The sequence below is a fragment of the Cucurbita pepo genome, chromosome 4 (assembly GCF_057944985.1).
Source record: "Cucurbita pepo subsp. pepo isolate OVF chromosome 4, ASM5794498v1, whole genome shotgun sequence".
NCBI classification, from domain to species: Eukaryota; Viridiplantae; Streptophyta; class Magnoliopsida; order Cucurbitales; family Cucurbitaceae; genus Cucurbita; species Cucurbita pepo.
Genome location: NC_141801.1, coordinates 9544468 through 9569796, shown reverse-complemented (window position 1 = coordinate 9569796; position 25329 = coordinate 9544468). Strand labels below are relative to the sequence as shown.

Genomic DNA, 25329 nt, shown 5'->3' with positions numbered 1-25329 from the left:
CGTGGATCCGTTTCATTCATATATCCTTCTTTTCCTCGATCATCATAATTTACATTTTTTTTTTTTGTAATTTTTTAATTATCTCTTAAACATTTTAGTTAAAAAAAAACAAATAAAAACTCAATATTTGTTTTTAAATTTCTTTTGAAATTAATTTAATTTAAATTCCTTAATTTTTTTTTTACCTACTTAAAGTAGTAATTAAAACACGCTTTTAATGTTCTAGCTTGGCAATGTCAAATCACCATTAAAGACTATTAAATTTTAGAAAATGCATAAATTTATAATATTTCAACTCCTAATTAAATACCGTTCATAAATTTTTAATTTATATGTTTTTTTTTTTTTTTAACGCCTCGTAACTCAATTAGTTAATCTTCTAAACACTATTCAGCCGCTCGACTCGAAAAGGGAGGATTTCATTCATTTACTCTCATGGAAAGTTCCGGATTTCATTCATTTACTCTCCTATCAAGTTCAGGGAAGGGAATATCGTAAAAGAAGAATAGTCCTGTTTACCCTGTTCAATCACAATTAGGTAATATCGGTTCAGGTTCCGGAGCTCTCGTGTCAACCACTTCTTGTAAGAAGGAAGGGAAGGAAGAAGCTAATAGACGGTAAAGTAAAGGAGAGGAGCGAAGCTGCAAGACCGTAAAGGCATTAGTTAACATTAGTTTTTCATTTCTTTTTTTTAGAATTAAGCTCAGTCTTCCTTACCTTTCATGTGTAGGAAAGGCCCAAAGCCGACAATAGTGAAGCTTCATAAGGTCTTTCTATCTAGACGTAGGTAGTCTGCATCTTCACAGACATATCTATTTCTTCACCAAGTCTCAAATCGTTACGCTTTTCGTGCGGGTCAAAACTTACCCAACAAGTAATTTTCCATTTTGAAACTTTTAGGATCGAAAGTGTATTTTGCGTAAACAAGACGTATACGTGGAGCTAACGAGACACACAACTGAGAACAGTAAGATTACAACGATCTATTGCTTACTTTTCAAAAATTTGTTACAACTTGAGATATGGGCTCTCATCAGCTTGAGCCATCACCTTAACCCATACATAAATAATATGACAGAAAATTACTCTTATTTAGTGATTTTCTCTACCATTTTCCCTCCCTCTCTGCTACACATCTTTTTATTTCTGAGCCACAACTAAAATATGTCATACAATATAAATACTAACCATAAGAAGCTCTAAAACTTCGGTCATGTATCTCGAGGTCCATCGAAAGACTGTGTTTTTCTTAGATTCCAATGAAGGCCATCGTGAATGCTGCGCAAGAAGTCGTTCGTCGAGTCTGCCTGGCACGCTGTAGGCACTGGCCAAAGTGCCATGCTGCATACAAGTGCATCTCCTGCTGCCAATTGTTTCCTGTCCTTCCCGTCGAAGGATGCCCATGCATGCCCCCTGCTATTGAAAGGTACTTGTATACGTATTGTTACGTATTCTGGAAATATCAAGGGTCGAAACGACAAGGAGTGTGGGCATATCGGAGTAAATAGAATGCCGGGAACCTGCGAGTGTGAGATAGTATTTGAGAAATGGTCACTCTAACCAATATAAGAACGTGAACTGAAAGATCGATGGATCTTTCGACCGAAGAACATACCTGAGGATGAACCATTGATCCCCCAGCAGCCAATGAGTATGCTGTGCTGCCAGAAGTTGTTGATAGAATCAGCCCATCCCCTTGGACACAAGTTACAAAGGAACTGTCACAATAACATTCCAAATTCGTAAGGTACGATGATATTCCACGATCAATTGTAACCTCATTCAGCACGAGTATAGGTTCTTCAGTTTCGTATTCGTTTCTTGCTGCATCTCGAATAACATGGCACTGTAGTCGGTGTCGCAATGTGATACTAATTGGACCCTTTAGAACTGAATCCAAGCATTCTTTGTAATGCTCACTGTCTGAAGCATGTTAAAGAAAATTTTCAGCAGCCAACGAAAATCAACGTCGTGGCAATATGTCGGTTTCAGAATAAATTTAAACCAATTACTTTCTGGTTAAACAACAAATGAATTGATTTCTAATGTAAATACTTTCTCAGAATCGAAGGATACGAAAAGGAGTCATGAAACCAAGAGACCCTAAAGAAAACGGAACAAGTGGAGGAACTGGTCCTTTAAACATTGATGCTGCCTGCAAATCAAGTGCCAAATTAAAAACATACAGTTCATAGCAATTGATAAGCTCAATATGCAGCCTTGAAAATTTATGAAATGACTGCAATAACAATGACAATTATAATATCTAGAACAATAAGATGATACTCCTGCAAGTGAAAGACGTACCCAAAGTACAGTTCCATCTCCACCAAGGGTAACCACGAGATCAACTTTCGTGTGGAGGAGCATAATCTCCTTGTCTGTCGAGAAGTAGAAAAGAGGAGTCAATCAAGTGCACAAGGACGGTATTAAATAAATAGTTATAGAGACCGTAAGTGACGGTTGCCATAAAAATTATAGCTCAAAAATACAGTCAAGGACATACTTGAACATCACAAACCGAGTAAGAACAATACGCTTACTATTACATAATAACAACCATTCATACTCACCGTCTTTCCATGTATGTACAAAATTGTAGTAGTCAGACTCTGTCAGAAGCTCGCTTTTGACACGTGGTTCAACATAAATGTGAAGACCTTTATGCTCTCTCAACCATCTGGGAGGAATAGAAATGGGAATGAGGAAAACAGCATTCATTTCACATTATGATGATACTCTTGTTATGATGCATAAAAACTTCGGTCTAGGCAAAAAGGAGAGCGAACTTTTCGTAAGCAACACACCTGACCATCTCAAAACAAAGAATTCGAACCGATATTGAGTTTGGTTTGGTCAATATAAGCACGGTCTGAGGTTGAGATTCCCACTTCAAAGAAATCTGAAATGAAAATGTTATATCAATTTAAGAAGTGGACCCACTCAAAATTCATTACTTGCACGTTAAATTCATGGCCCTAAGCTCAGTTTTTCATTTCCATTTTGTCAAAAATCGACCGTAGATAAACTGTGACATATGTAAGTAATTCAATTGAGATGTGTCTATGTTCAGCAGCAACAGACCTGTCTACTGCTACGCTCTGCAGTCGTTATGTTTCCTTTCTCAAAGGAAACAACATCGTGCTTGTGCCGATCACTATGCTCACCATTGCAGCACCATGAAAGTTTAAATGGTGCCTGTAAGTTTAAATGGGATTAGCACAACTCAGTAAATATCTAAAACCAATTTGATTTCGCACTATTTTTTCTGTAGTTCAATGCCACAAAAAGGAAGTATGCATGAAACATCACTAGGAACAATGAAATAAGGAACTATGCGATGCATGCAGCATGCAGCATGCCTCGTTTTGCTTGTACGCATGTTTAAATTAGAGAAATAAAGAACATTGAGAGAGAACTTTTGACTTTATTAATTTATTTATTTTGTGGAAATAAATGGGCATGTTTCATTTTTCCTCAAATACCTTTCTCGTATATTTTTTAGACGCCATCTGAGAAATAGAATCGATGTCCCGATCTTGGAGAATTTCATGAGAACATATTCCATTTGATCCACAACACCATTCTGTTTGCTCCGTGGCTTGTGGGCTTAGAATCCTTGACCTCTTATTATTATGACCATTGCATTCTACTGGTGACAGCCCTATAATGCATAGGCATATGTAGTTTTAAGGAACATATCAAAAAATAAGGAGAAACGAAAACGAAAACAAAAACAGAAGAAAAACATAAGAAAAAAGGAATGAGAGGAAAAGAAAAATGGTGGTGGATCACATTTGTGAACATGGTGAATACAAAATAAGATCACTAGTCGGTTTGGTTGCTACAATACGATCGACATAGATAGACTCAGGCAAGTAATGATGTCCTGGCATCTGCACGTCGAGATTAATCCTATAAGGCTCAACATAACAATAACGGACGCCATATGCCCCTCTCCTAATTCTCCAACTATATCTTGTTATCTCCATAAGAAGTAAAATACAGACATCACAGTTTTAGTCGTAAACCAAAGCAAAGCTAAAGTGTGAGATCTCACATGGGGAGGAGAACGAAACATTCTTTATAAGGGTGTGGAAACCTTTCCCTAGCAGACGCGTTTTAAAAGGGAAAGCCCAAAAAGGACAATATCTACTAGCGGTGTGCTCGAGCTGTTACATAAAGACTTGAAGAGAAGACGTTTGCTATTTAATGAAAGTGTGTGCTTCTAACAATTTCTCCAGCCCCACGAAAACATCAACTAATATATTCTAAATAACACAAGAAATCCCATTAGAGAAACCTTTACGCTCGAGTTGAAGATTTCTAGTCCTCTCCAGTTCAAATTTACGCTTCCATTCAGCTGCCTCAGCCTGTGAAGCAGCCTTTCCCTCAGCTGCCTTTCGTAATGCTTTTGCAACAGCTGAAGATCGAAGAAATAACATAAGCAGCATATTTTAACCAATTCATACACAACAGCAACCATATCAGCAAAATTACATAAACGTAAAGGAAAATATTCAACAGCAGCTCATGATTCAGTAAACCATACGAAATAAAACAGTGATACATACTTCTCAAGGCCTCTGAAAACTCAATAAGGTGATCATCAGTCTCCATTAATGGAGACCGTTCAAGAAGCTCCTGGACAGCCTTCTCAGAATTTAACAGAGAATTTGCATTAAATAAACCATTATCCGCCATTGGGCCAGAAAAGTTTCCTTCTCCCTGTATCACAAGCAGTTCAGTTGCCTCAAAAAACTAAACAACACGAATTAAAAAAGCAACATCTAGACAGAACAAAAGAAAAAAGAAAAGTGCCCCCACTTATCCAAAAAGACTTGGGAATCTGAAAAGAAAAACATGCAGTCCTCTGGGATAAAACTATACCGTATACATAATCATCCACTTTATTCATCCATCAGATATTCAACCACAAACAGACCAATTCCAAATATCTCCAAATCAGCAACAAAAACCCACCAAATTAATCCGCACATACAAAATTTTCTAGCAGCACAACACAACACAACACAACACAACACAAAGATTTAAAAAAATCCCCCAAATGGGAACAGAGCATCATATCCCCGGCTACCTACAGAATCGCCAAGAAATTTCCACCGGGAAAAAAAAAAACCCAGAAAACCCAATCAACAGATCAGAAAGCGTAAAGAAGACAAGAGGACGATTCCGAAATCAAGATCACAACAGAAAAACAGTAAATAGAGAGGCAGAGAGAGAGAGAGAGGGAGAGAGAGAGAGAGAGATTACAGCGGAATTGAACTTGCTGGGAGCCATGGGATGTGTAAGAGAGGGAATTGATTAAGGAACAAATGGGGAAATCCCAATGCCCCTTATTAATCCCTCCTCCCACAACCACGACCGCTTGAAATAGGCAGAAGCAGAAGCAGAAGCAGAAGCAGGAGGAAGAGCATGAAATTTCCGGACACCCACTTGATCCAGAGAGGAATCAAGAGAGAGGGAAAGACGTTTATAGAAAGAGAGAAGGCTGGTGAGGCCCTGTTAGAACGCGTGGCAATGGCGGCAAAGCTCGGAGAAAGAACGAAAGCAGCATATGTGCTGAAATTACAAGAATACCCTCCTGAATTGAGAGTAATTTTTGGAGTATATGGGTAGTTGTTGGGTGGGGAAATGGAAACCATTTTTGACCCATTTTATTGACCACTCATAAATTCAATTAAATAAAATATATCTTACCAAAAAATAAAAATATATATATATATATATATATATATATATATATATATATATATATATACATACATATAATCTCGATCAAAATATTAATTACTCGACCGAACTAAAATTAATTATGATGAGTAACATGTATCGATTTGGTGGTCGTAATTTAATAAGATCAGGTGATTCGTAAATTTGTTGAAATAAAATAAAATAAAAATAAAAATAAAAAGGTTGAAATGGAAATGGTTAGTGTTTTTGAATATGGTGTAGGGTATAACCGTTGAAAATTTGACCAAGTTTTGATACAGGTGTGAAATTGAATGGTCCAAAAGAATGGTGGTAGGTGAAAATATAAATTATTTTATTAATTACAAATTCAATGCTTCACCAAATATATATATATATATGTATATATATGTATGTATATGTATGTATGTATATATATGTATGTATATGCATGTTATGTATATATATATGTATGGATGTATGTATGTGTATATATGTATGTATGTATATATGTGTATATATATATGTATGTAGGTGAAAATATTTTTAGATACAAAAAATAAATATCAAATTAAACTTTTTTTTTTTTTTTTGTATTTTTTAGGAATAACTGTTTATCACTGATATATTAAAAAAATTTAATTAAGTAATTCTGTTTTTATTTATTTAATTTTATTAATGAAAATTTGATTGATTAAGATATTATTTGAAGGTCAACTCATAAATATTGGGTTACGTTTGAATTGGATTTAATTTTGGAAAATTGAAAAATTCGTTCTGGGTTAAATATTTTTTTGGTCGGGTTAACTCAATCAACTCGATTTTCAGGTCATAATTTTATTTATATGTACGAATAATTAGATAATTTGATAGGAAATATTATTTTATTTTGCTTAAGAAATTTAAATTATCAAATTAATTTGAATAAAAAAATGGAATGAAAAAATAAATAAATAACCAAATGTAATTTTTATCGTACAAATTAAATAATTTAAATGGTTGGAATTATCGGATCATATGAGTGCGACAACTGATCTCTCCCCATTCCTCGTCTCTTCAATCCTTTCACCCCTATCCGTCGAGAGTAATTTGATTTCCGAATTTCTCCATCTCTCGGTTAGCAGAAACATATGTAAAAGGATCATCAATCTCCTCCGTCCTCGGAGTTGCCGAATTTTTAACCCTATTGGAGCTCATTCTCATGGATTCCCTCCGTTCCAATTACAGAGATGAAGATGATGAAGAAGGCGACTCCATTCGCGCCGCTGAGATCGACCCACTTGACCCTTCTGATCCGCCATTGGATGTGAATCTAACCGAGCCCCAGAACGGTACCAGACAACACCCACCCGATGCCTCTGAAGAAATCTCCGAAGAAGAACCCGCCTCCGATGACACAAAATCCGCTAAATTGACGAAGTCCCCTGGGAATGACGACGGCGAAGAAGGCCCGACTCCGAAAAAGCAGAAGCAGTTGTCGTCGCTTAACAAACCTGCAGGGGAGGAGAAATCGCCATTGACGGCATCCACAACGGCGGCTAAGAACAACAGGTCAGCTAGTGGCAATGTTGCACCAAAGAAATCGAAGAAGAAGAATAATAATGTTTGGGCTACTAAATCGAGCCGGAAGGGGAAAAAGAAGAACAAAGCTAATAACAATCACAATGCCCCCACTGAGGATCCTGTTTTGATCACTCCAGTTCCAAGGTTCTCCGATAAAGGAGACGACAATTCCAGTATGCAAATATGTTTGTCAAAAGTGTACAAGGCGGAGAAAGTTGAATTGAGTGATGACAGAATGAGTGGTGGTAGTACAAAGGGGTATAGAATGGTGAGAGCTACTAGAGGGGTGGAGGAAGGGGCATGGTATTTTGAAATCAAGGTTGTAAGCTTGGGGGAGACCGGGCATACTCGGCTCGGATGGTCGATGGAGAAAGGGGACTTGCAGGCGCCGGTCGGGTACGATGGGAATAGTTTTGGATACAGAGATATTGATGGAAGTAAGGTGCATAAGGCTTTAAGGGAGAAATATGGAGAGGAGGGATATAAGGAAGGTGATGTTCTTGGTTTTTATATCAATTTGCCTGATGGGGCTTCATATGCGCCCAAGTCACCGCACTATGTTTGGTACAAGGGGCAGAGGTACATTTGTGCTCCTGAAGGGAAAGAGGAGCCTCCTAAAGTAGTTCCTGGTATGTTGGATTGCTTTACTAAATGCTGACAATTGATGCATTCTATGTTCAATTTTCTTGAGTAGTTGAGATTCTGCTTTATGTTCTATGCAAGCTCTATGGAAGCCATTTCATGTGCATCTTGATTGTTATATAGATAGTTCTTTTCCACGGGAAGGAGAACAAAATACCCTTTATAAGAGTGTGGAAACCTCTCCCTAGCATACGCGTTTTTAAAACCTTGAGGGGAAGCCCCTAGCGGAGGCCTTGGACCATTACAAATGGTGTCAGAGCCAGATACGAAGAGGTTGAGCCCCGAAGGTGGGTGGACACGAGGCGGTGTGCCAGCAAGGACGCTGAGCCCCTTGAAGGGAGTGGACACTAGGAGGTGTGCCAGCAAGGACGCTGAGTCCCAAAAGAGGGTGGATTGTGAGATCCCACGTCGGTTGGGGAGGAGAACGAAATACCCTTTATAAGGGTGTAGAAACCTCTCCCTAGCAAACGCTTTTTAAAAAACTTTGAGGGGAAGCCCGAAAGGGAAAGCTCAAAGAGTACAATAGCAGTAGGTTTGAGCCGTTACATCTTTTTTTTTTTTTTTTTTATGCTATGTTCTTTTTCGATTTTTCAATTCGGTTGTCCGGGCTAGTTAGGAGAAATGTTGCAGTACTTGATATTTAGATTCCTTTAAGGATTTCCTAGTTAGCCACTCCTGCAGCCCTGTGATACAAATGATGAGAAAAAACACAGTTTTGATCCATGAGGCAAGATCTCACTGGCTGGCAAGCAGGGTTGAGGTTGCAGCCAGTTCTGCCCCTGAAATAGGCTGCCCTTTGAGCTGCAATTGATCAATCATGAAAGTATGGCTTTTTGAAAAGAACAAACTTGAAGTTACTATAGGCCTTATTGACATTCGTTTTAAATTGAGATTCCTCTAAGATTATGTGTTGCATCTGTTTGCATTTTCTTCTAAAGTCGAGTCATTTGACGCTGATATAGTTTGAAGGTTCATTTCGACACTACGTATAGTGTTGCATTTGGGGAGAAACGTTCTTTTTTCCTATTCATTTGGCCAAGGGGGGATGTAGTTTTCCCGACCGAGATACCTCGGTTGGTACAGAGAGACCATTTCATAGATGAGCTATACTGCAAGAGCAATTTGAAGTCCTTTTACCATGCATAATGAGAAAGATGATCTAAAGAAATAGGGTATGCAGATCAATAAGTGAAACTCATAAGCATGCTGTGTCCAATTTATCTGATTCTTTGTATGTGTACAAATGGTTGTATGTTTTAGTAGGTGATAAAACTCAAGCCAACCATGCAATTCACTTAGGGCATGTTCGAAAATGATTTTGGACATGTCGTTATTTCTGGAGGAATAAACGCTCCGAGGAAGTGGGGAAGAGGGTACAGAAGAGCTATCGGTTGGGAGAGAGGGGTTAGCTTGTTAACAGTAGTGCAAGTAAATAATTGTGAGATCCCACATCAGTTGAGGAGGAGAACGAAACATTCTTTATAAGGGGTGGAAACCTCTCCCTAACAGACACGTTTTAAAAACCTTGAGGGGAAGCCTGTAAAAAGAACCCAAAGATGACAAATATCTGCTAGCGGTGAGCTTGAGCTGTTAGGAGTAGTTTGGTGCTGATGTTTCCTTTTTTTGAGTCTGTTCTTTTGGGTCACATCTATTATCATTTTCTTGATCGGAGTATCGTCCCCTCTCTAAAGTTAAATGATGTGTTCGACATTCGTTGTGCAGGAAGCGAGATTTCGTTCTTCAAAAACGGAGTATGCCAAGGGGTTGCGTTTACAGATCTGAACGGAGGTCGCTATTATCCTGCAGCCTCAATGTACACTCAACCGAATCAACCAAATTGTGTTGTCAAGTTCAACTTCGGCCCTTATTTCGAATTCTTTCCTGAGGACTTTCAAGGTCGTCGTTTGCCACAACCCATGGTCGAAGTACCTTACCACGGATTCGATAAACAAGTCGAAAACGGAGAGAAAAACACAGTAGTCGCCAAGTAACACCATTCTTTTAATGTGCATTTAGGACTAAATTTTTTGTAGTTACAATCAGTAGAGGAGAGGAATTTTCTATGTTAGATGTAGAGATAGAGACAGGCACTGCATGAGCCCAACAATATTTACATCATTTGCTTGGGTTTCTTCCACATCCATAATTCAAAGTTGCTTAGGTTATTTGATTGGAAAGCTAATGATTTGATGATTTCATCCACCATCATTCTTCAAATGGATCGTTGTTCGATAGTTATTGTAGTCGGGATATATTGTTTAAAAAACACTTCTATCTTTCAAACGTTTTAATATTACTCTTCACCTTTTATAAATGTTTCCCATCATTTGGGTAGAAAACCAATTAAAAACAAAGAGAAGGAAAACAATGCAAAAAAAAAAAAATAGAGGCCGACCCTCGCCTATGACCTCAGCTAATGAGGCTAGGGTCGACCTCTAATTTTTGTGTTGTTTTTTTAACATTGATCCATGCAAACACTTTCCTCAAGTAGATGGTTCTAAAAGCCACCACGAGACCTACATAATACTTGAGTTACCTCGAAATACAGTTACTTGTATTACCCATTGTCGTCCAGTGGCTAGGATATCTGGCTTTTACCCCGGAGACCCGGGTTTGATTCCCAACAATGGAATATAATCATATCATCATCATTACCGACAACGGTTAGGATATCTGGCTTTTACCCAGAAGACCCGGGTTTGATTCCCGACAATGGAATATAATCATATCATCATCATTACCGACAACATACCATATATCATCTAATACATTGTGTTGGATACTCTATTTTAACTCCATGTAAATGCAAGCCATAGAAACAAACAAGAGATATGATGAATCTTTCAATCATCTTCCTCCATCAAACTCAATAGTAGTTCAACAGAACAGTATAAGCATATTATGAAATTTAAAACCATAAAGCTAAACTAAACTAACCCTACACATCAAGAAACATGCAGATTAATACATTTCAAAGTTAAAAGGTGGCCGTCCGACCAAAGCTGAAACTGACATGAAAACCAAATAACTTAACCTAACCTATTTCTATTGCTTTCTTGATGTCAGCTGCCTTAGGTTGTACTTGGATAACTCCTTGTACTTCTCCACTACTCCAATCAAGCAAATTGTCTGAACAACCCAACAAAAAACACAATGTAAGATTACACAGTTATTGTCCACATTCCAGACCAATCACATTTCATAACAAACAACACATATCATCATCAATCATCAAACATTATTTTGGGTTGTCAACTTCCATCCGAGGCAGCCTGTGAGATTCCACATCGGTGGGGGAGGAGAATGAAACATTCTTTATAAGGGTATAGAAACCCCTCCCTAGTAAACGCATTTTAAAACCCTTGAGGGGAAGTCCGAAAGAGAAAGCCCAAAAAGGACAATATCTACTATCAGAGGGCTCGGGCTGTTACACATCCTATTCTATTAGCATCCAGTCTCACCAAACACGTTCCAAACCAATGGTTCAGCCAACTCTTCAAGTTCTAAAGCCATAGTTTTTGCCTCCCAGACTAACTTGCAGATAAAACTAGTTCTGCAAGGGCTTTGAGAGGTCTACAACACTTTCCATTTACTTGGGTAAGGATAATAAAAGTATGAACTTCAGTTACTTCCCAGCAGATTTAACCTCAAGCAGTATATGTATCTAAAACAATCAAAATTCGGTAAAAGAAGTCAAGTTTGAAACCAAAATTAGATTAAATCCTCAAAGCAAGGTTTAAGATGCATATAGCTTCAGCTAGCAGAGAATATTTTAAACACAATTTAAAGCGGCACATACCCCACCAAGTGGGTGGCTATGGCAAACATTCTATATACTGAATCAGGTCTAAGGAGAAATCTCTAAACTATTTACTTCCAAGAACAGAGTTCTTCACCTTGACAATCTCAACCACAATGGTTTTTTCAGGATTGTTCAAATCAACTTTATGAGGCTCGGGAACAGCTTTTGCTACAGTATTAATTATAGTTGCCCTGTCAATGCCAGTATTTGAACGGGCCTCGTATAATACTGCAAACTGCCAGAAAGATAAAAAAAAATTGAAATATTAATTTGTGATCATTCTAATAATAGCATCCTCACGTCAAATCACTAGAAAACGAGATTCATGTTCGCTTCATGTAAAGTATTTATAGGATAGTTTCTTTTATAAATCAATTAATCATCGATTATAGTCACTTAGTTGAATTTTCTTCCATGTCCTTTACCAACTGGAGGTTGCAATTTCATCATGCAACTAGGAAGTGTCAAAACGTGTAGGGTCAGAGATATCGAAACTGCAAAAACTAGAAAACCACAGCCATTATAAGATGAATAGCCATGGACTCTCCTTATCTTCTACCCGGTTGACGACTATCACAACAGCTTTAAACAGTTACAAGTATATACAACCTACTCTACTTTTCACTCAATGACGCTTTTAGCTCTCCAAGTCTTAAGTGAATTGGATATGTGGCCTAGAACTCCAGTCACAAAACCAAGCACAAATCTAGAAACAAAATTTGAAACAATTGTCCTCAATCTTAGAATGCATAAAGCCATCAAGAAATCAGCGCAATCCAACTCATAGTAGTGTCAAGTGATCGTATTCATATAGTCATTGAATCTATAGTTGTTCCTTTATCACAAAGGAACTGACACCATGGTATTGAAATTGGGAGACGATTAAAAGGGAACGTAAAAGTAGGGATATACCTTTTTAGGACTCTGACTTTCAACAGGAAAGTTCTTTTCTATTAGAGGCTTTATTGCCCTGGAGATCTCCTCCACTGAAGCATAGCATGCCACTTCAACAGGCAGTACTCTAAGTATGAACCTGGGATATATCAAATATACAATAAAGCCTTTTAGTGATCCAGTATATGAACTTCTTCATGCTTCATTCCTTATAGAAATTCAAGAACTATATGCAAACCTCGATATGTGTTTCCTTGTTGAAGCAATAGATGTCATCATATGCTGCACAACAGCCTCAGGACCAGGTTCTCCATCATTCTTCCGCATTTGGATAAAGACAACACCATTGCACCCCGAATCAAGGTTGAAAAAACGTCTCTAAACCACATTTCATGATAAGAAGATTGGAAAACAAAGGATCAATTATCAGTCTGGATGTTTAAAATAGCTTGTAAGTCATAATCATAACTCATACAAAGTTAATAGTTGTAAGATCAGAAAAAGAATAACCTTAACGTTGAAATTTTATCACTGACCTTGCTTTTATCTCCCAGTTCCTGAAGTTCAGCTTCAATCAATTGATCAATGGATTTCTCCTTCTCCTTAACAATACTTTTTGATGCATCTGCTTCAATGCAGTGTTTCTTTTTCGGCGGCTCCTCAACTTCCTCCGATCGAACTTCTGGACACTTTATATCCTTTTCATTGTCATTTGATTTTTCCTCCGTTCGACTTTCGGTGGCTACAATGTCCCCTTGATGAGTATCTGGAACATCCGTTGTTTTGTTTTCATTGCAAGGATCATTTTGCTCCTTGGGAGACTTAGACTTGCTTTCTTCCTCGGGAACCTCCTTGTTCTCGTCCTCGTTCTCATCCCCCACCTCCTCCTCCTCCTCTTCCCCATCATCATCATCATCAGAACCAGAAGATTCAGAATCTGAAAACTTAATTTTTTTGTTTAAAGGTTTATCAGCTAATTCTGTCAGCTTCACGCCAGAACCCTTTCCATGGACGAACTCGTCAAAAAACTGAAAATGGAATATTAGAAAACGAATACGTAAAAATCAATGTTCTTGTAAAGAAATCAACAGTAAAGCCTTTAAACAGAACAAACATATATGTATAGCATCTCAAGAATGAACAATTAATAATCCTACAACGAACAATTAGACATAACATTGACAAAAACCAGAATTACTTTGAGATAAGCTTAAAAAATTTCCTTCGTAATATTTTCCCTTTACGTCTATCATAGATAACTTTGGATTAGTATTCATTACTCACTAATAAGCTTTACAAATAGACCCTTCGCACATCAAACATCTTTGAATCGTTGGGTACCGCGCTTTACATTATCTGCCTCCAAATCTCTCTAAGTTTCATCTCGGAAATTTATAACAAAACAAAAGGAATGATTCAATTCCCCCATGACTTCCACAATAAGGCAATAGGAACACAGTTCAATGACAATCAAAACGTAATACATAGAAATATTCATCTCAATCCCAACAAAACATAACCCATAAGCAGTGAAAAAGGGGCAAAGTCATACAGAGTCGATAACATTGATAGCTTCAATGGAGGCTTGACGCTCTCGGCCGCCATCGCAGGTGATAAAGAAACCTTGGACTCCTGGGCGTAACGGGTAATGGCCCTTCTTCTTCACTGGTTTCTGAGGAAGGAGAACAACGAGAAAATTAGAAGGAATTGAGTAAATCGACAATAGAATAGAGAAGGTAAGAAGAAGAAGAAGAAAAGATTGGGAGAAAACATTGTTGGGACGATAGCGCTGCTTCCGTTTCTTGCCGGCGGTGGAGGGTTTGTTCTCAGCGGCCATTGCAGAGAACACGAGAGTTCCAAGTTGTGCTAGTTCGAGCCAAAAAAACCGTACCCCATTTTAAAAGGTTTCTCTGGGGGTAAATATGTAATTTTGCTTGGACCATTTTTATATTTTGCCTCTAAAATCTTTGCATTTTTTTTTATAAAAATAATTTTAGTTGCATTTTTTCATCTCCTCTTCTAACTTCTTGTTTAATATTCTTTAAAAGGATAAATAATAAATTTAGTATTTATGTAGTGTTTAAATTTTTAAAGAAACATATAATCTTTAAAAATTTTAATTTTAATTATTAATTAAATTGTCTAACTAATTTGTTTTTAAATATTTTTTTTTAAAAAAAAATTGAGATTGACTCATCTATAAAACATAAAATTAAAATTTTAGAGTCAAATTTTAGTTTTATATTTAATAAAATCATTAAAATTTAAATATTACTAGAAATTTATTAGATAAAAACTTGAAATTAAGTGTCTTCCTTAAATATGACTGGTGTGTTATATGAAGATTTTAGTATATAACTGGTGTTATAAGTCTCATTATTCTAAATATAGTCATTTAAAATTTTGATACACACGTCACATCATCTGTTGTCGTCCAACGGTTAGGATATTTGGCTTTCACCCAGGAGACCCGGGTTTGATTCCCGACAACGGAAGAATTTGATTGTCATATGTGGGGGATGGCATGACCATAGACATTTCCAAGAATGGTTTATTTGGTTCCTTTTTTGTATTTGAGAGCTTGTAAATAACGTCCCCTTCAAGTGCGATGATAGTGAACGTTAAACGGTTGCTAGGTTGCTTAATTGCATAATAGTGAGCTGAGAAACGGGAATCAAATCGAACATGCTTTTCGAATGAAAATGAACTTTTGACCACTTTATAAGCCCGTTTCGAGCTAGATAACCAAATCAAACATGCTTTTGGAAGTCATCCTTTCATATGAAAATGAACTTTTGACCACTTTATAAGCCCGTTTCATTCGACATTCCGAGCTACAGAAGTTAATATAGAGGGAGGCAAAGATTTAAAAGGAGTAAGAGAAGGAATTTTCACATTATATTCAAATCCCATTTGAGATCATGAACTGTAACTTTACAGAACACTTCACATGCTGCAATGTGTTGGATGATGGAAGTCCCACATCGACTAATTTAGGGAATGATCATGGGTTTATAAGTGAGGAATACTAACTCCATTGGAATGAGGCCTTTTGGGAAGCCCAAAGCAAAGCCATGAGAGCTTATGCTCAAAGTGGACAATATCATACCATTGTGGAGAGTCGTGTTCGTCTAACACAATGAATATATATAACAAAACAATGCAATAGAATCATCAGCAGTCAGCACTGGAACCTTTGAACAATGCCAAGGAGTAAAAAGAACATATGGACAGCCTTCTTTATACATAATCAAATATTGAAATGAATCGCTAAATGTACAAGCTAAGGCAAACCTATAATCATTTTGTGTATATATCAATACTTTTTCTATACTGGATCTATTATATATATTCAGATATGTGTGAGTTTTTGTAGAGATTTTACGTGTTTTATCCACAGATGCCGAATCTACGATGAATAGGAAGCTGCAAGTAGTGCTGCTCCGATACCCGACCCATCTTCGGTCGCCTTTAAAATTACGTGTGGGGCTATCTCCTCTCCCAGTATTTCAACCAAAGCTTCATGTAGATATTCTCTGAACATTGTATAGCTTGTGTATAAACTTCCCTCAATTGCAACTGTTCGTCTAAGTTTGATGTCGGTTCTACTTCTTCCTCCAGCGATTCCACTGCTCCCGTCTCGCCCTATCTTCTTCAGGATGCCCACAATACCAGCGGCTGCCAAGCGAGCAGCTCGTCGTGTCACAATGTCGCATATTTTCACTACCAGCTTTCGAACCTTTAAGGGTGTATCAGTGATCTGAGAGGATAGAACCAACCAAGAAAAGAAATCAGTGAAAGTAAGGTGGTTATGCAAATAAATGAAGAGAGATCAATGGAGAAAAGATAGCTTTTGTGTCCACCTCCAAGATGTCTTCTAAAATCCGTGCAACTTCTGTTAAATCTGGGGAGCTATCCTCGTGCATCGCAGCCATCGACGGTGTTCTGAAAATTTGATGGAATCGTGACCACGTTGCAGAGAGCGTGATGAGGTCAGAAAGAGCGGTCGGGGGCAGGGGAGGGAAGAGATTACCTCAAAATGAAGGGCATCAATAACCTGGTAGAAGCAGGGCCTAGAACATCAGATTCTTGTGATATCCTCAGAATCACTCTTCTAACGATATCGCCAAGATACATACCCGATATCATTTTCTCAAAGCCCTACATCAAGCTCGTACACAACCAAGTTAGTTCCAACATAATGGCGTAGTTCAAGAAGTTCGACAACGAATAGCAACCGTACCTGCTCGTTGGGATTGGGGCTATCCGCATCCAAATCGATATCGTAAGTAGTTCTTGGTAAATGAGAAGTCCAAAAGTTTCCCCATTCCATGTTGATGACCTGAATGATCAAAAAGATTAATATCATTTCTAGACTAAAAAACACTATTAAGGGTTTAAACTAAAGAAAAGTACCATGCTCCCAGATGTTGTAAGGAGCCCCTGGCATTTAATAATGGCATCAGTACGTTCAAGATAGCAAGCATTCGTGCCAGTGCCAATTATAACTGCGGCAACGGTGTCGGGATCTTGATAGTGACCAACAGCTATCGTTCCCACAGTGTCGTTAATCTGGTTCAGAAAATGATACACTACACTTACAAACTCCGTTCAATAGATCAAATTGTATCACTGTGCTTTTCTATATTAGAGCAAATAGTTCATCCAAGCATGCATATGAAGTAAATGTGTCCCTTAAGTTCTATGGAACAACACCAGAAATATAAACCAGGAAAAATCTTCTCAACCTAAACCAATCCAATTCAAGGAAGTTGGCTACAAAAGATTTTTCAGACCAGTGAGCATCAGAAAAAGGCGGCATCGTTTCCCCTTCCTTCTGTAAACTATCAAGAGAGAGACATTTGGTGTTTCTACCATCACTTTAGCCAACTTGCTAAGCAACAGAACGCTTACCAGTACCGATACCCTTATATCCAGTCCAATCCTATCAATTGCTTGTTGTAACAATTCTGCAGCATCTTGTCCAACCTGAAAAGTAGAACAATTCTTAGCCTAGTACAAGAAGTTCAAGATACAAACTGATGTGCTTTTATTCAATAAAGGCCAAAGATATTCAGTTTCGGTATCGGTCAAAAACTGTCGACAGATAAATTTTTCATTAGGAAGAACACTTTATCATCTCTCACTCTAGTCGTCGAACCACTCAATCAATTTAAACAGCATCAAACTAACCATGTCTTCAATGGAAAATCCTTTAGTCCATTTAATCAACACCCCAGATGAAGCAGATGCATGTTTAACAGGAAAGGAAAATGTAAATCCAAGTTCCTTTCTTCTAGCTGCCAACCGATCAGGATCATCAGCTTTCTCGACGAAATCCTTCAGCGACAAAGCAATAAAATCAAAGAGATCCTACACGCAAGGAACATGGATCAATACTAAATGAAAACTGGTGGGCAAATCAAGAGCAGAGGTTCATGGTAGAAGTGAAATCACCTCGCTAGTGCCAGTCATTAAATGTTCGGGAATTGGCTGCCGCTCCACATCATGTTCCAAACTAAGAGACCTCTGGCCACCCAGATGAACTCTCAACACCCTAAAATTAGTGCCCCCAAGATCCAGAGCATAAAAGGTTCCCTTCTCGCTCCTGAAGAGGGAAAAGGGAAAGAAAAGAAGAACCACCCAATAAGAACAGCAAAAACGTGTATACAACGTATAATGCAACACATCAATCAAAATCCAAAAAAGCAAGAAAGACAATTGGCCATTACTCAAGAACAAGGAAACAACACACACTTTATCCCAAAACATAATCAAAGATGACATGCAGCAGCAGGCAGACACTGACACCTCTCACCAATAACGCTACAGACAGAAATCCAATTTAAAAACGTGTAAAACTAGTCTGCAAAAACAGAAAAAAGAACATGATTGAGAGAGAGAGAGAGATCAAACACAGTACACATGCGCCAAAACATTAAGGAAAATTGATTTCCAATAAGCAAATATGAAAAATCAAGCAATCCAACAAGGAGGCTTCAAAGAACTACAACCAAACAAATGAAATCACTCAAACCCAGTCCTCTCCAGTTCAATAATCAATAAATTAAAACGAAACCGGCAGCATTGGAAAACGGAGGCTATAGATAAAATTGATTGATGTGTTACCCATTAGGCAGATTATCGACATATGTGAGTAGCATTTTAAGCTTAGAACCACCTTCAGAGGCTAATCCAGCATGCATTTCAACCGCCATAGCATCAACCACTTGCCTCAATCTCCTCACAGGAGTATCACCAGCCACCTCAAACTCTTCCAAAACCCTAACCACTCTCTTCCACTTACTCCTACTCTTCACTCTCCGTCCCACCACAACCGCCGCCACCACACAAGCCCCCACCGCCACGCCGACCGCCACGCCAAACACCAACTTCCTCTCCATCATGGCCGTCGGTGATCCCCCACTCCACTTAATCCATCCAAACACGCCTCCGTTTAAACGCCTTCTTCCTATTCGTTATCCCCACAAACTCCCGCCACTTCCACATGCACGCCGCTTTCTATATCCTTCAACACCAGAACCACGGACGCCGGTCAAATGACACAGAACCCCACCGCACCACAAATCGCCGGGACTCGCCTCCGCCGTATTCTCCGGCCACCGTCAACACCGGTGAGACGCCGTAACAGACGCGGTCTACAGAGGTAGACAAAGAGAGAGAGAGAGAGTGTGTGATTTTTGGGGGGACGAGATTGTTGGAAGCGAGCTAGGGTAGTTACTTATAGCAATTTGAAATGACCAAATTACCCCTGGTAAATAGAGATATTTACGGATTCCATGATCATTTACCGTTATTAATGATAATAAAAAATAAAATAAAAAAAGGAAATTGCAAATTTTGACTTTGCCTTTTTACCTTTTTCTTTTCTTAATAAAAATAAATAATAATGTCTTTTTCTTTTTTTAACGTTTCCCTATGCAATTCCACATTTTTTTACCCCTTATTTTTGCAGTAATTACGATTTTTACCCCTTGTTTTTTTTTTAACTTATTTTGTGAAATTCAATAAAAAAAAAAATCAGGTTTTGAATTTTAAAATAAAGATTAATAAAATCACGTAATTAACGCTCTAATTAATCCCTTAATCTTGATTAATGATAAAATAATTTAAGCAATAATCTATAAAAATAAAATAAAATAAAAAAGAATTTGAAAATATTAAAATAATTATCACACTATAATTGAATTGATAAAAGTAGGCTTAGTTTTTTGGACCACTAGCATAGAAGACAAGACCATGGTCTAATTTTTGCAAAATATATAATTAAAAATGGTTCGATGAGTAGGACACGAATAAAACAAATATAAATAATCAGATTTTCCCGAGTTAGAATATCTCCAAAAATGAATGACGGGACTGAGAGGGAGATATAGAAAAAATAGGTTAAATTACGATTTTGGTCAAAAGCTTCAATTTAGTCAACCACCGTGAGTATCCTAGTAGTCTAGAAGGACAACGTACATAGTAAAGGGCTTAAAGAAAAAACGGGTAATTCAAGTCAGAGTGGTCACCTACCTACATATCTAGGATTTATTGTTCTAAAAAGCATGTGAGTGAGAACAAAACATGTTGAATGGTTAGTCTGTGAGAATCTAGGACACAGAGCGATAAAATGTGACATGCATTTGTTAAAGGAAATAATAAGTATGAACTCAATTATGTAGGACGACCCTACAAAGATATGTACAATCTTTATGATGCAAAGAAAATACCCTTTTTTTTTATTACAATAATAAGTGTTCGGGTCAACTTGTGTTCACCTCGACTAATCTCAGTAGACAACTATCTAACCCTATTTCATTCGGTTGAAACAAAAACACGTATGATATTAAAACCTAGGTATTTAGCTATTAAGGCTTAAACTCATTCTGTAACAGCTCAAGCTCACTGTTCGTAGATATTATCTGTTTTGGCTCGTTACGTATCATCGTTAGTCTCACGGTTCTAAAACGTGTTTGCTAGGGAGATGTTTTCACACCTTTATAAGGAATGTTTCATTCTCCTCTCAAACCAATGTAGGATTTCACAATCCGGATGGTGTGCCAGCGAGGATGCTGGCCCTCAAGGGAGGTGGATTGTGAGATATCACGTTGGTTGGAGAGGGGAGCGAAACATTCCTTATAAGGGTGTGGAAAGCTCTCCCTAGTAAACACGTTTTGAAACCGTGAGGCTAATGACGATACGTAACGGGACAGAGTGGACAATATCTACTAGTGGTGGGTTTAGACTGTTACACACTCCCTCGAAGTCATTATGACCGTTAGATCAACCTACATACGATAGAAGACAAGATGATAGCATGGTAATTTGTGTGTTAAGATCCCACCAAGCAAGATAACACCATGAATACAAAGGAAATCCTTATGAGTTATTTGTTGTGTCAAAAAGCCCTTTTGTGGCTTCTTTTCCAACATCAATTAATTACTTACAATAGTTAACAATGATTGCATTTAAGGTGTCACATATTTCGCTCGTACACCAATATCGGTATATCTCGAGCAGACCAACCCGAATAAAGTTCACAACTAAATCCTTTATTTTTGAGTCGGGTTATTTTTTTAATTATTTTAAAAAAATCAATTAAATCGATAATACATACGCATCACTAATATCAATTACAAACGTTAAATATTCTTAATTTTTTAAAAGTAGGGTTGGGTCGTAATCCTATTTTTCAGGTTAGTCGTGTTGACCCGAGTAAAAAAATGTCAACCCGCAAACCTAATTTTCGATTTTCTAGACAAGGGTACCATCCAATTTGGCCTCCTTTGCTTGTCCTTGGTCTTGGAGAGGGCAATATAGGAATTTCACATTATCTTAGACTTAAAATGGCTTTTATTGTATTTAATTAAATTTAATGCCAATCTATTCATATTAGCTTTTATTGATCATTAATTGTAATTTAAATTCATCAACATGCCCTATTCTATCAATACTCTTTCCTTTTAATATTACTCTAAATCTACTTTTTATTAAAATATTATACGTTCGAATCTTTAATCTTTTCGGTTAAATTTAAAAACGAGCTTCTATTACGTCTTGTCAGTGAAAAAGCAAGTATTATTGACCTAATGAACCGGCATATGCATTTACCTGGCGTAAAAAATAAATGTATAATCTTTTATCTTCCTATAGTGATCAGAATTCCTTTGAACGTGGTCTCGGTTCATTCATGTACCCTTCATTTACTCACATGTCACATGTCAATCAGCCTCTGCGTTGGTTCGTCCTCGAACCACTTACTTAGAGAAGTGTTAATCTCATACCATTTGTAATGACTCGTATTCAAGATTCGAAATCTGGGTTCGGCACTTAGTAGCTCCGACATTCTCCTATATCTCATGCGACACGATTATGTTACTTACTCCCTGCTTCTAAGAGTGAAGACTATCCACACAGAAGGACCAACACGGATGCCAATCTCATAACATTTTCAAGATGGTCACCCATAGAATTGATTCAAGTAAAGAATTATGATTGAGCCATCGAAAAGAACGGTGCACGTTGCTGGTATAAGCAATAACTTTTAATTAATAAATAGTCGGGAAGTAATGAGATATTAAGAGTGATGTAAGTTTGATTAGACACCTTAACAAATGGGATTTTGTGGACAAAATAAATCCAATTAGTGACATAAAACCTTTCCTTTTCATACTTTTCTTTAATAATTTCCTTTTGATTTTCTTTTGATTTTTGTTTTGACTAAAAAAAGTATATATATATATATTTTTTGTCTTTTAATATATATATATATATTGTTTCCATGACGTTTGTCTACGACCGATATTCTTTCTAATGGTAATCGTATCGTTTCTGTAACGACCCGAATCCATCGTTAGTAGATATTGTCCTCTTTGGACTTTCCCTCCAGGCTTTAAAACACGTCTGCTAGGGAAGGTTTCCACACCCTTATAAACGGTGTTTTGTTCTCCTCACCAACCAAGGTAGGACATCACAGTTTCAGTAACCTTTAAGAAAATTTATGTTTCTTTAGGATTTCTTAAACGGGAATACTTCAATCTCATATTGTAACAACTAAACCCACCGCTAGTAGATATTGTCCTTTTTAAGCTTTTCGTTTCGAGTTTCCCTTTTGAAACGTGTTTATTAGGGACAAGTTTTCACACATTTATAAGAAATATTTCGTTTCTCTCTCCAACCAGTGTAGGATCTCAGAACCTAACATCTTCCACGGGCACATAGTCTGGTGTCTAATTCTAATACCATTTGTAGCTCAAGCCCACCGCTAGCAGATATTGTCCTCTTTTGACTTTCCCTCTCGGGTTTCCCCTCAAGGTTTTAAAACGCGTTCACTAGGAAGAGATTTTCATACCCTTATAAAAATGTTTGGTTCCCATCTACAATCGATGTGGGATCTCACACATACTTAAGCAAGAGTTTTATTCGAGTAGAATTTCCTTCTCGTATACAAAATTTAGCTAAGAACCGTAAATCGTGTAGCTGTCTAATCAAACTCGGGTTCGGTACCTCCTACCCTAAACTCAAACTACACTTGAATTGTTGCCTTAAAACAAGAACTTGGTCGGGCAAGGAGAAAAAATGTGGAGGGACAAGTAGCCGACCAAAAGTGGAGATTTGAATACATTGGTTTGATAAGTGTGCAAACATATTAATGTTCCATTGGCCACTTTTTCAAAACTCCCCATCAAAAATCTCACTTCCCAATTCCATTTTCTCGTTAAATTATGTCGTTAATTTTTACAGGTGTTCGTGAATTGAATTAAATCGGGTTGGTTTTAGACAGTTTTAAGACTCAATCTAATTGTTCGGGTTGTAAATTTTTTTCAACACAGACAGCTCTCGTTAAATAATCAACTCAACTCAATTCAACCATAAATTTTTTTGGTTAGGTTAGTTCGGGTTGTTCGGGTCATTTATTTAAATTTTTTATTTTTAACAAAACTGAAACGTTAGTTTATAAAATATCTATTTATTCATTTTCAAACATTTATTTTTTAAAAAATTAATAAATTTTGGTTGGATCTGAGAACTCATGAACCAATTCAATACATAAAATTTTTATTTATTTGAACCTAACCCAACCTAAATAAACTCGTAACCAAATTCAAACGGTACGAATTGAGTCGAATTGAGTTGAATTGATCGAGTTTTTTAAACACCGAATTCCATTTATGACGTTATTCCCTATAATTTTCATTTCAAACCCTAGTTCCATTGATATTAGCGACTTCCTCGTAATCAAAAGTGGATACGAGAGTATTAACTTATCTAGGTTAAGCTATGGTTTCGTAGGGTTCTAGGTTTTGATTTTTCTTTCTTTTTTGCCGGGCGTAGTTCAACAAATAGTAATAAAGATCTCAATCTCGGGTCACAAGAATCCAACGATGTTTGAATTTTCAGAAACTAACGAATTTAATTTTTGAATTTGGTATCTAGTAAACTCTTTGTCCACTGGATATTTTTCGATAAAAATTATGGATCTATTGAACAGTCTTTAGGGTGTTTTGTATCAAATACACGTTGTTTGATAAGGTATTATCCACTGTGGTCACTGAAACGAGTAGCTGAGGCCACAAATGAACGTTCATGGCTTTTGGGAACTGATAACAGGCGTACGGAGTGGTTGATTAAAGTCTTTACGTGTCTAGTGATTCGATATTAATACCAAGATAATAGCATTATGAAAACTATTGGGCCAGCCACAATTAGTGTAGTCGGGTTCATCATATTCAATTGTACAACAACTTCGATTTCGATGAAAATGGGCCTAAGTTAGCATTTTTTTTATTTCCAATTTCGTTGCTAAGCGGTCCTAATCATAATGGGTCTTTTTTTCATCAAAATTCGACATAAATTTAAAAGGGACAAAACGGAAATTCAAAAGTTGTGCTTTTTTTTTTAGTTCAATAATTGAGAAAGCAGATGATCGAAGAACTATGAATCTTTGAGACGATAATTTGTATCTTATCAATTTAGATATACTCAAATTGGCTAAATTTTTCTTATTTTGAACTCGTACGAAAACGTCTACTACCTAGTGTACTGGATCTTCGACCAGGTATTTTACCTTGTCGAATCGGAACCAACCACCCTACTCTAATAATAGGAGAAAGAAAAACGTTCGAACAATTGAACGGCCACCAGCCTTCACGGGTCGGTTAGAAGTCAGTCTTGTTTGGTAAGACGATATATATCTCGTAGGTATATAAGCATAAATAACTATACTTATATAAATAAATTATTAGTGTGTCAAGATATCAATACATTAATAGTAAAAATGAATGATCTATAATTTATTGTGTATTTAATGTATGGTAAATGACACAAAATTATTGAGAAATATTTTATGGTCCAATAATTTAATTGACCTATAAAAGCTACTAAAATAACTTGTTTTTTTACTAACCCGATCGGGTTGGGTTTGAAAAATATTTTCAACTAACTCGAAATTTCAAGTTGGTTGGGTTGGTGATCTGAGCAACTCGAATGAGTTCCACCGCTCAACCCAACCCTCTATTTCCGGATCAGGTTATTTTTAAAAGAAATTATATTTTTTAAAAATCTTAGTTATCCACTAAACTTATAACATAATAACTAAAATCTCATAAAAACATTTACGAGTCACAACACATCATTAATTACAACGGTCAAATATTCTTAAATTTTCATAATAATCTTAAAAGTAAGATTGTATTGTAACCGTATTTTCG

The 25329-nt window shown here is 37.0% G+C and overlaps 4 protein-coding genes across 4 annotated transcripts; 1 reads left to right on the top strand and 3 right to left on the bottom strand.

Moving 5' to 3' along the window:
* Positions 1-959: 959 nt before the first annotated feature.
* Positions 960-5493, bottom strand: LOC111793957 (NAD(H) kinase 1). The gene is made up of 11 exons (XM_023676045.2): positions 5275-5493; positions 4575-4728; positions 4304-4423; positions 3486-3664; positions 3085-3198; positions 2808-2902; positions 2574-2680; positions 2308-2381; positions 2077-2155; positions 1616-1923; positions 960-1520 (listed from the first exon to the last, which is right to left on the bottom strand). The coding sequence occupies exons 1-11, from the start codon at positions 5299-5301 to the stop codon at positions 1212-1214; spliced, it is 1566 nt and encodes a 521-aa protein (XP_023531813.2). The 5' UTR covers positions 5302-5493; the 3' UTR covers positions 960-1211.
* Positions 5494-6755: 1262 nt separating this feature from the next.
* Positions 6756-10119, top strand: LOC111792363 (protein TRAUCO). Its single transcript, XM_023673770.2, has 2 exons — positions 6756-7904; positions 9640-10119. Exons 1-2 carry the CDS (start codon positions 6914-6916, stop codon positions 9906-9908), a joined length of 1260 nt encoding a protein of 419 aa, XP_023529538.2. The 5' UTR covers positions 6756-6913; the 3' UTR covers positions 9909-10119.
* A 630-nt stretch (positions 10120-10749) lies between these two features.
* On the bottom strand, positions 10750-14492 carry LOC111794083 (THUMP domain-containing protein). Its single transcript, XM_023676214.2, has 7 exons — positions 14385-14492; positions 14166-14285; positions 13150-13641; positions 12852-12991; positions 12632-12752; positions 11814-11954; positions 10750-11046 (listed from the first exon to the last, which is right to left on the bottom strand). Exons 1-7 carry the CDS (start codon positions 14448-14450, stop codon positions 10963-10965), a joined length of 1164 nt encoding a protein of 387 aa, XP_023531982.2. The 5' UTR covers positions 14451-14492; the 3' UTR covers positions 10750-10962.
* Positions 14493-15489: 997 nt separating this feature from the next.
* Positions 15490-19343, bottom strand: LOC111792250 (hexokinase-3). The gene is made up of 9 exons (XM_023673606.2): positions 18743-19343; positions 18071-18221; positions 17807-17986; positions 17528-17602; positions 17030-17185; positions 16857-16955; positions 16647-16774; positions 16477-16558; positions 15490-16373 (listed from the first exon to the last, which is right to left on the bottom strand). Exons 1-9 carry the CDS (start codon positions 19018-19020, stop codon positions 16023-16025), a joined length of 1500 nt encoding a protein of 499 aa, XP_023529374.2. The 5' UTR covers positions 19021-19343; the 3' UTR covers positions 15490-16022.
* Between the last annotated feature and the right edge of the window lie 5986 nt (positions 19344-25329).

What these genes read in the sequence shown, in the direction of transcription:
- LOC111792250 (XM_023673606.2), bottom strand. Translation starts at nt 19,020, where the DNA reads ATGATGGAGAGGAAGTTGGTGTTTGGCGTGGCGGTCGGCGTGGCGGTG. An exon ending in GATTTTCCATTGAAGACATG is followed by an intron (nt 17,603 to 17,806) that starts GTTAGTTTGATG and finishes TCTACTTTTCAG; the next exon opens with GTTGGACAAGATGCTGCAGA. An exon ending in TTGATGCCCTTCATTTTGAG is followed by an intron (nt 16,559 to 16,646) that starts GTAATCTCTTCC and finishes TCAAATTTTCAG; the next exon opens with AACACCGTCGATGGCTGCGA.
- LOC111792363 (XM_023673770.2), top strand. Translation starts at nt 6,914, where the DNA reads ATGGATTCCCTCCGTTCCAATTACAGAGATGAAGATGATGAAGAAGGC. An exon ending in GCCTCCTAAAGTAGTTCCTG is followed by an intron (nt 7,905 to 9,639) that starts GTATGTTGGATT and finishes TTCGTTGTGCAG; the next exon opens with GAAGCGAGATTTCGTTCTTC.
- LOC111794083 (XM_023676214.2), bottom strand. Translation starts at nt 14,450, where the DNA reads ATGGCCGCTGAGAACAAACCCTCCACCGCCGGCAAGAAACGGAAGCAG. An exon ending in CTATCAATGTTATCGACTCT is followed by an intron (nt 13,642 to 14,165) that starts GTATGACTTTGC and finishes TTCCATTTTCAG; the next exon opens with TTTTTTGACGAGTTCGTCCA. An exon ending in AACTGGGAGATAAAAGCAAG is followed by an intron (nt 12,992 to 13,149) that starts GTCAGTGATAAA and finishes AATGTGGTTTAG; the next exon opens with AGACGTTTTTTCAACCTTGA.
- LOC111793957 (XM_023676045.2), bottom strand. Translation starts at nt 5,301, where the DNA reads ATGGCTCCCAGCAAGTTCAATTCCGCT. An exon ending in TCTTCAACTCGAGCGTAAAG is followed by an intron (nt 3,665 to 4,303) that starts GTTTCTCTAATG and finishes TATGCATTATAG; the next exon opens with GGCTGTCACCAGTAGAATGC. An exon ending in GAGATGGAACTGTACTTTGG is followed by an intron (nt 2,156 to 2,307) that starts GTACGTCTTTCA and finishes CTTGATTTGCAG; the next exon opens with GCAGCATCAATGTTTAAAGG.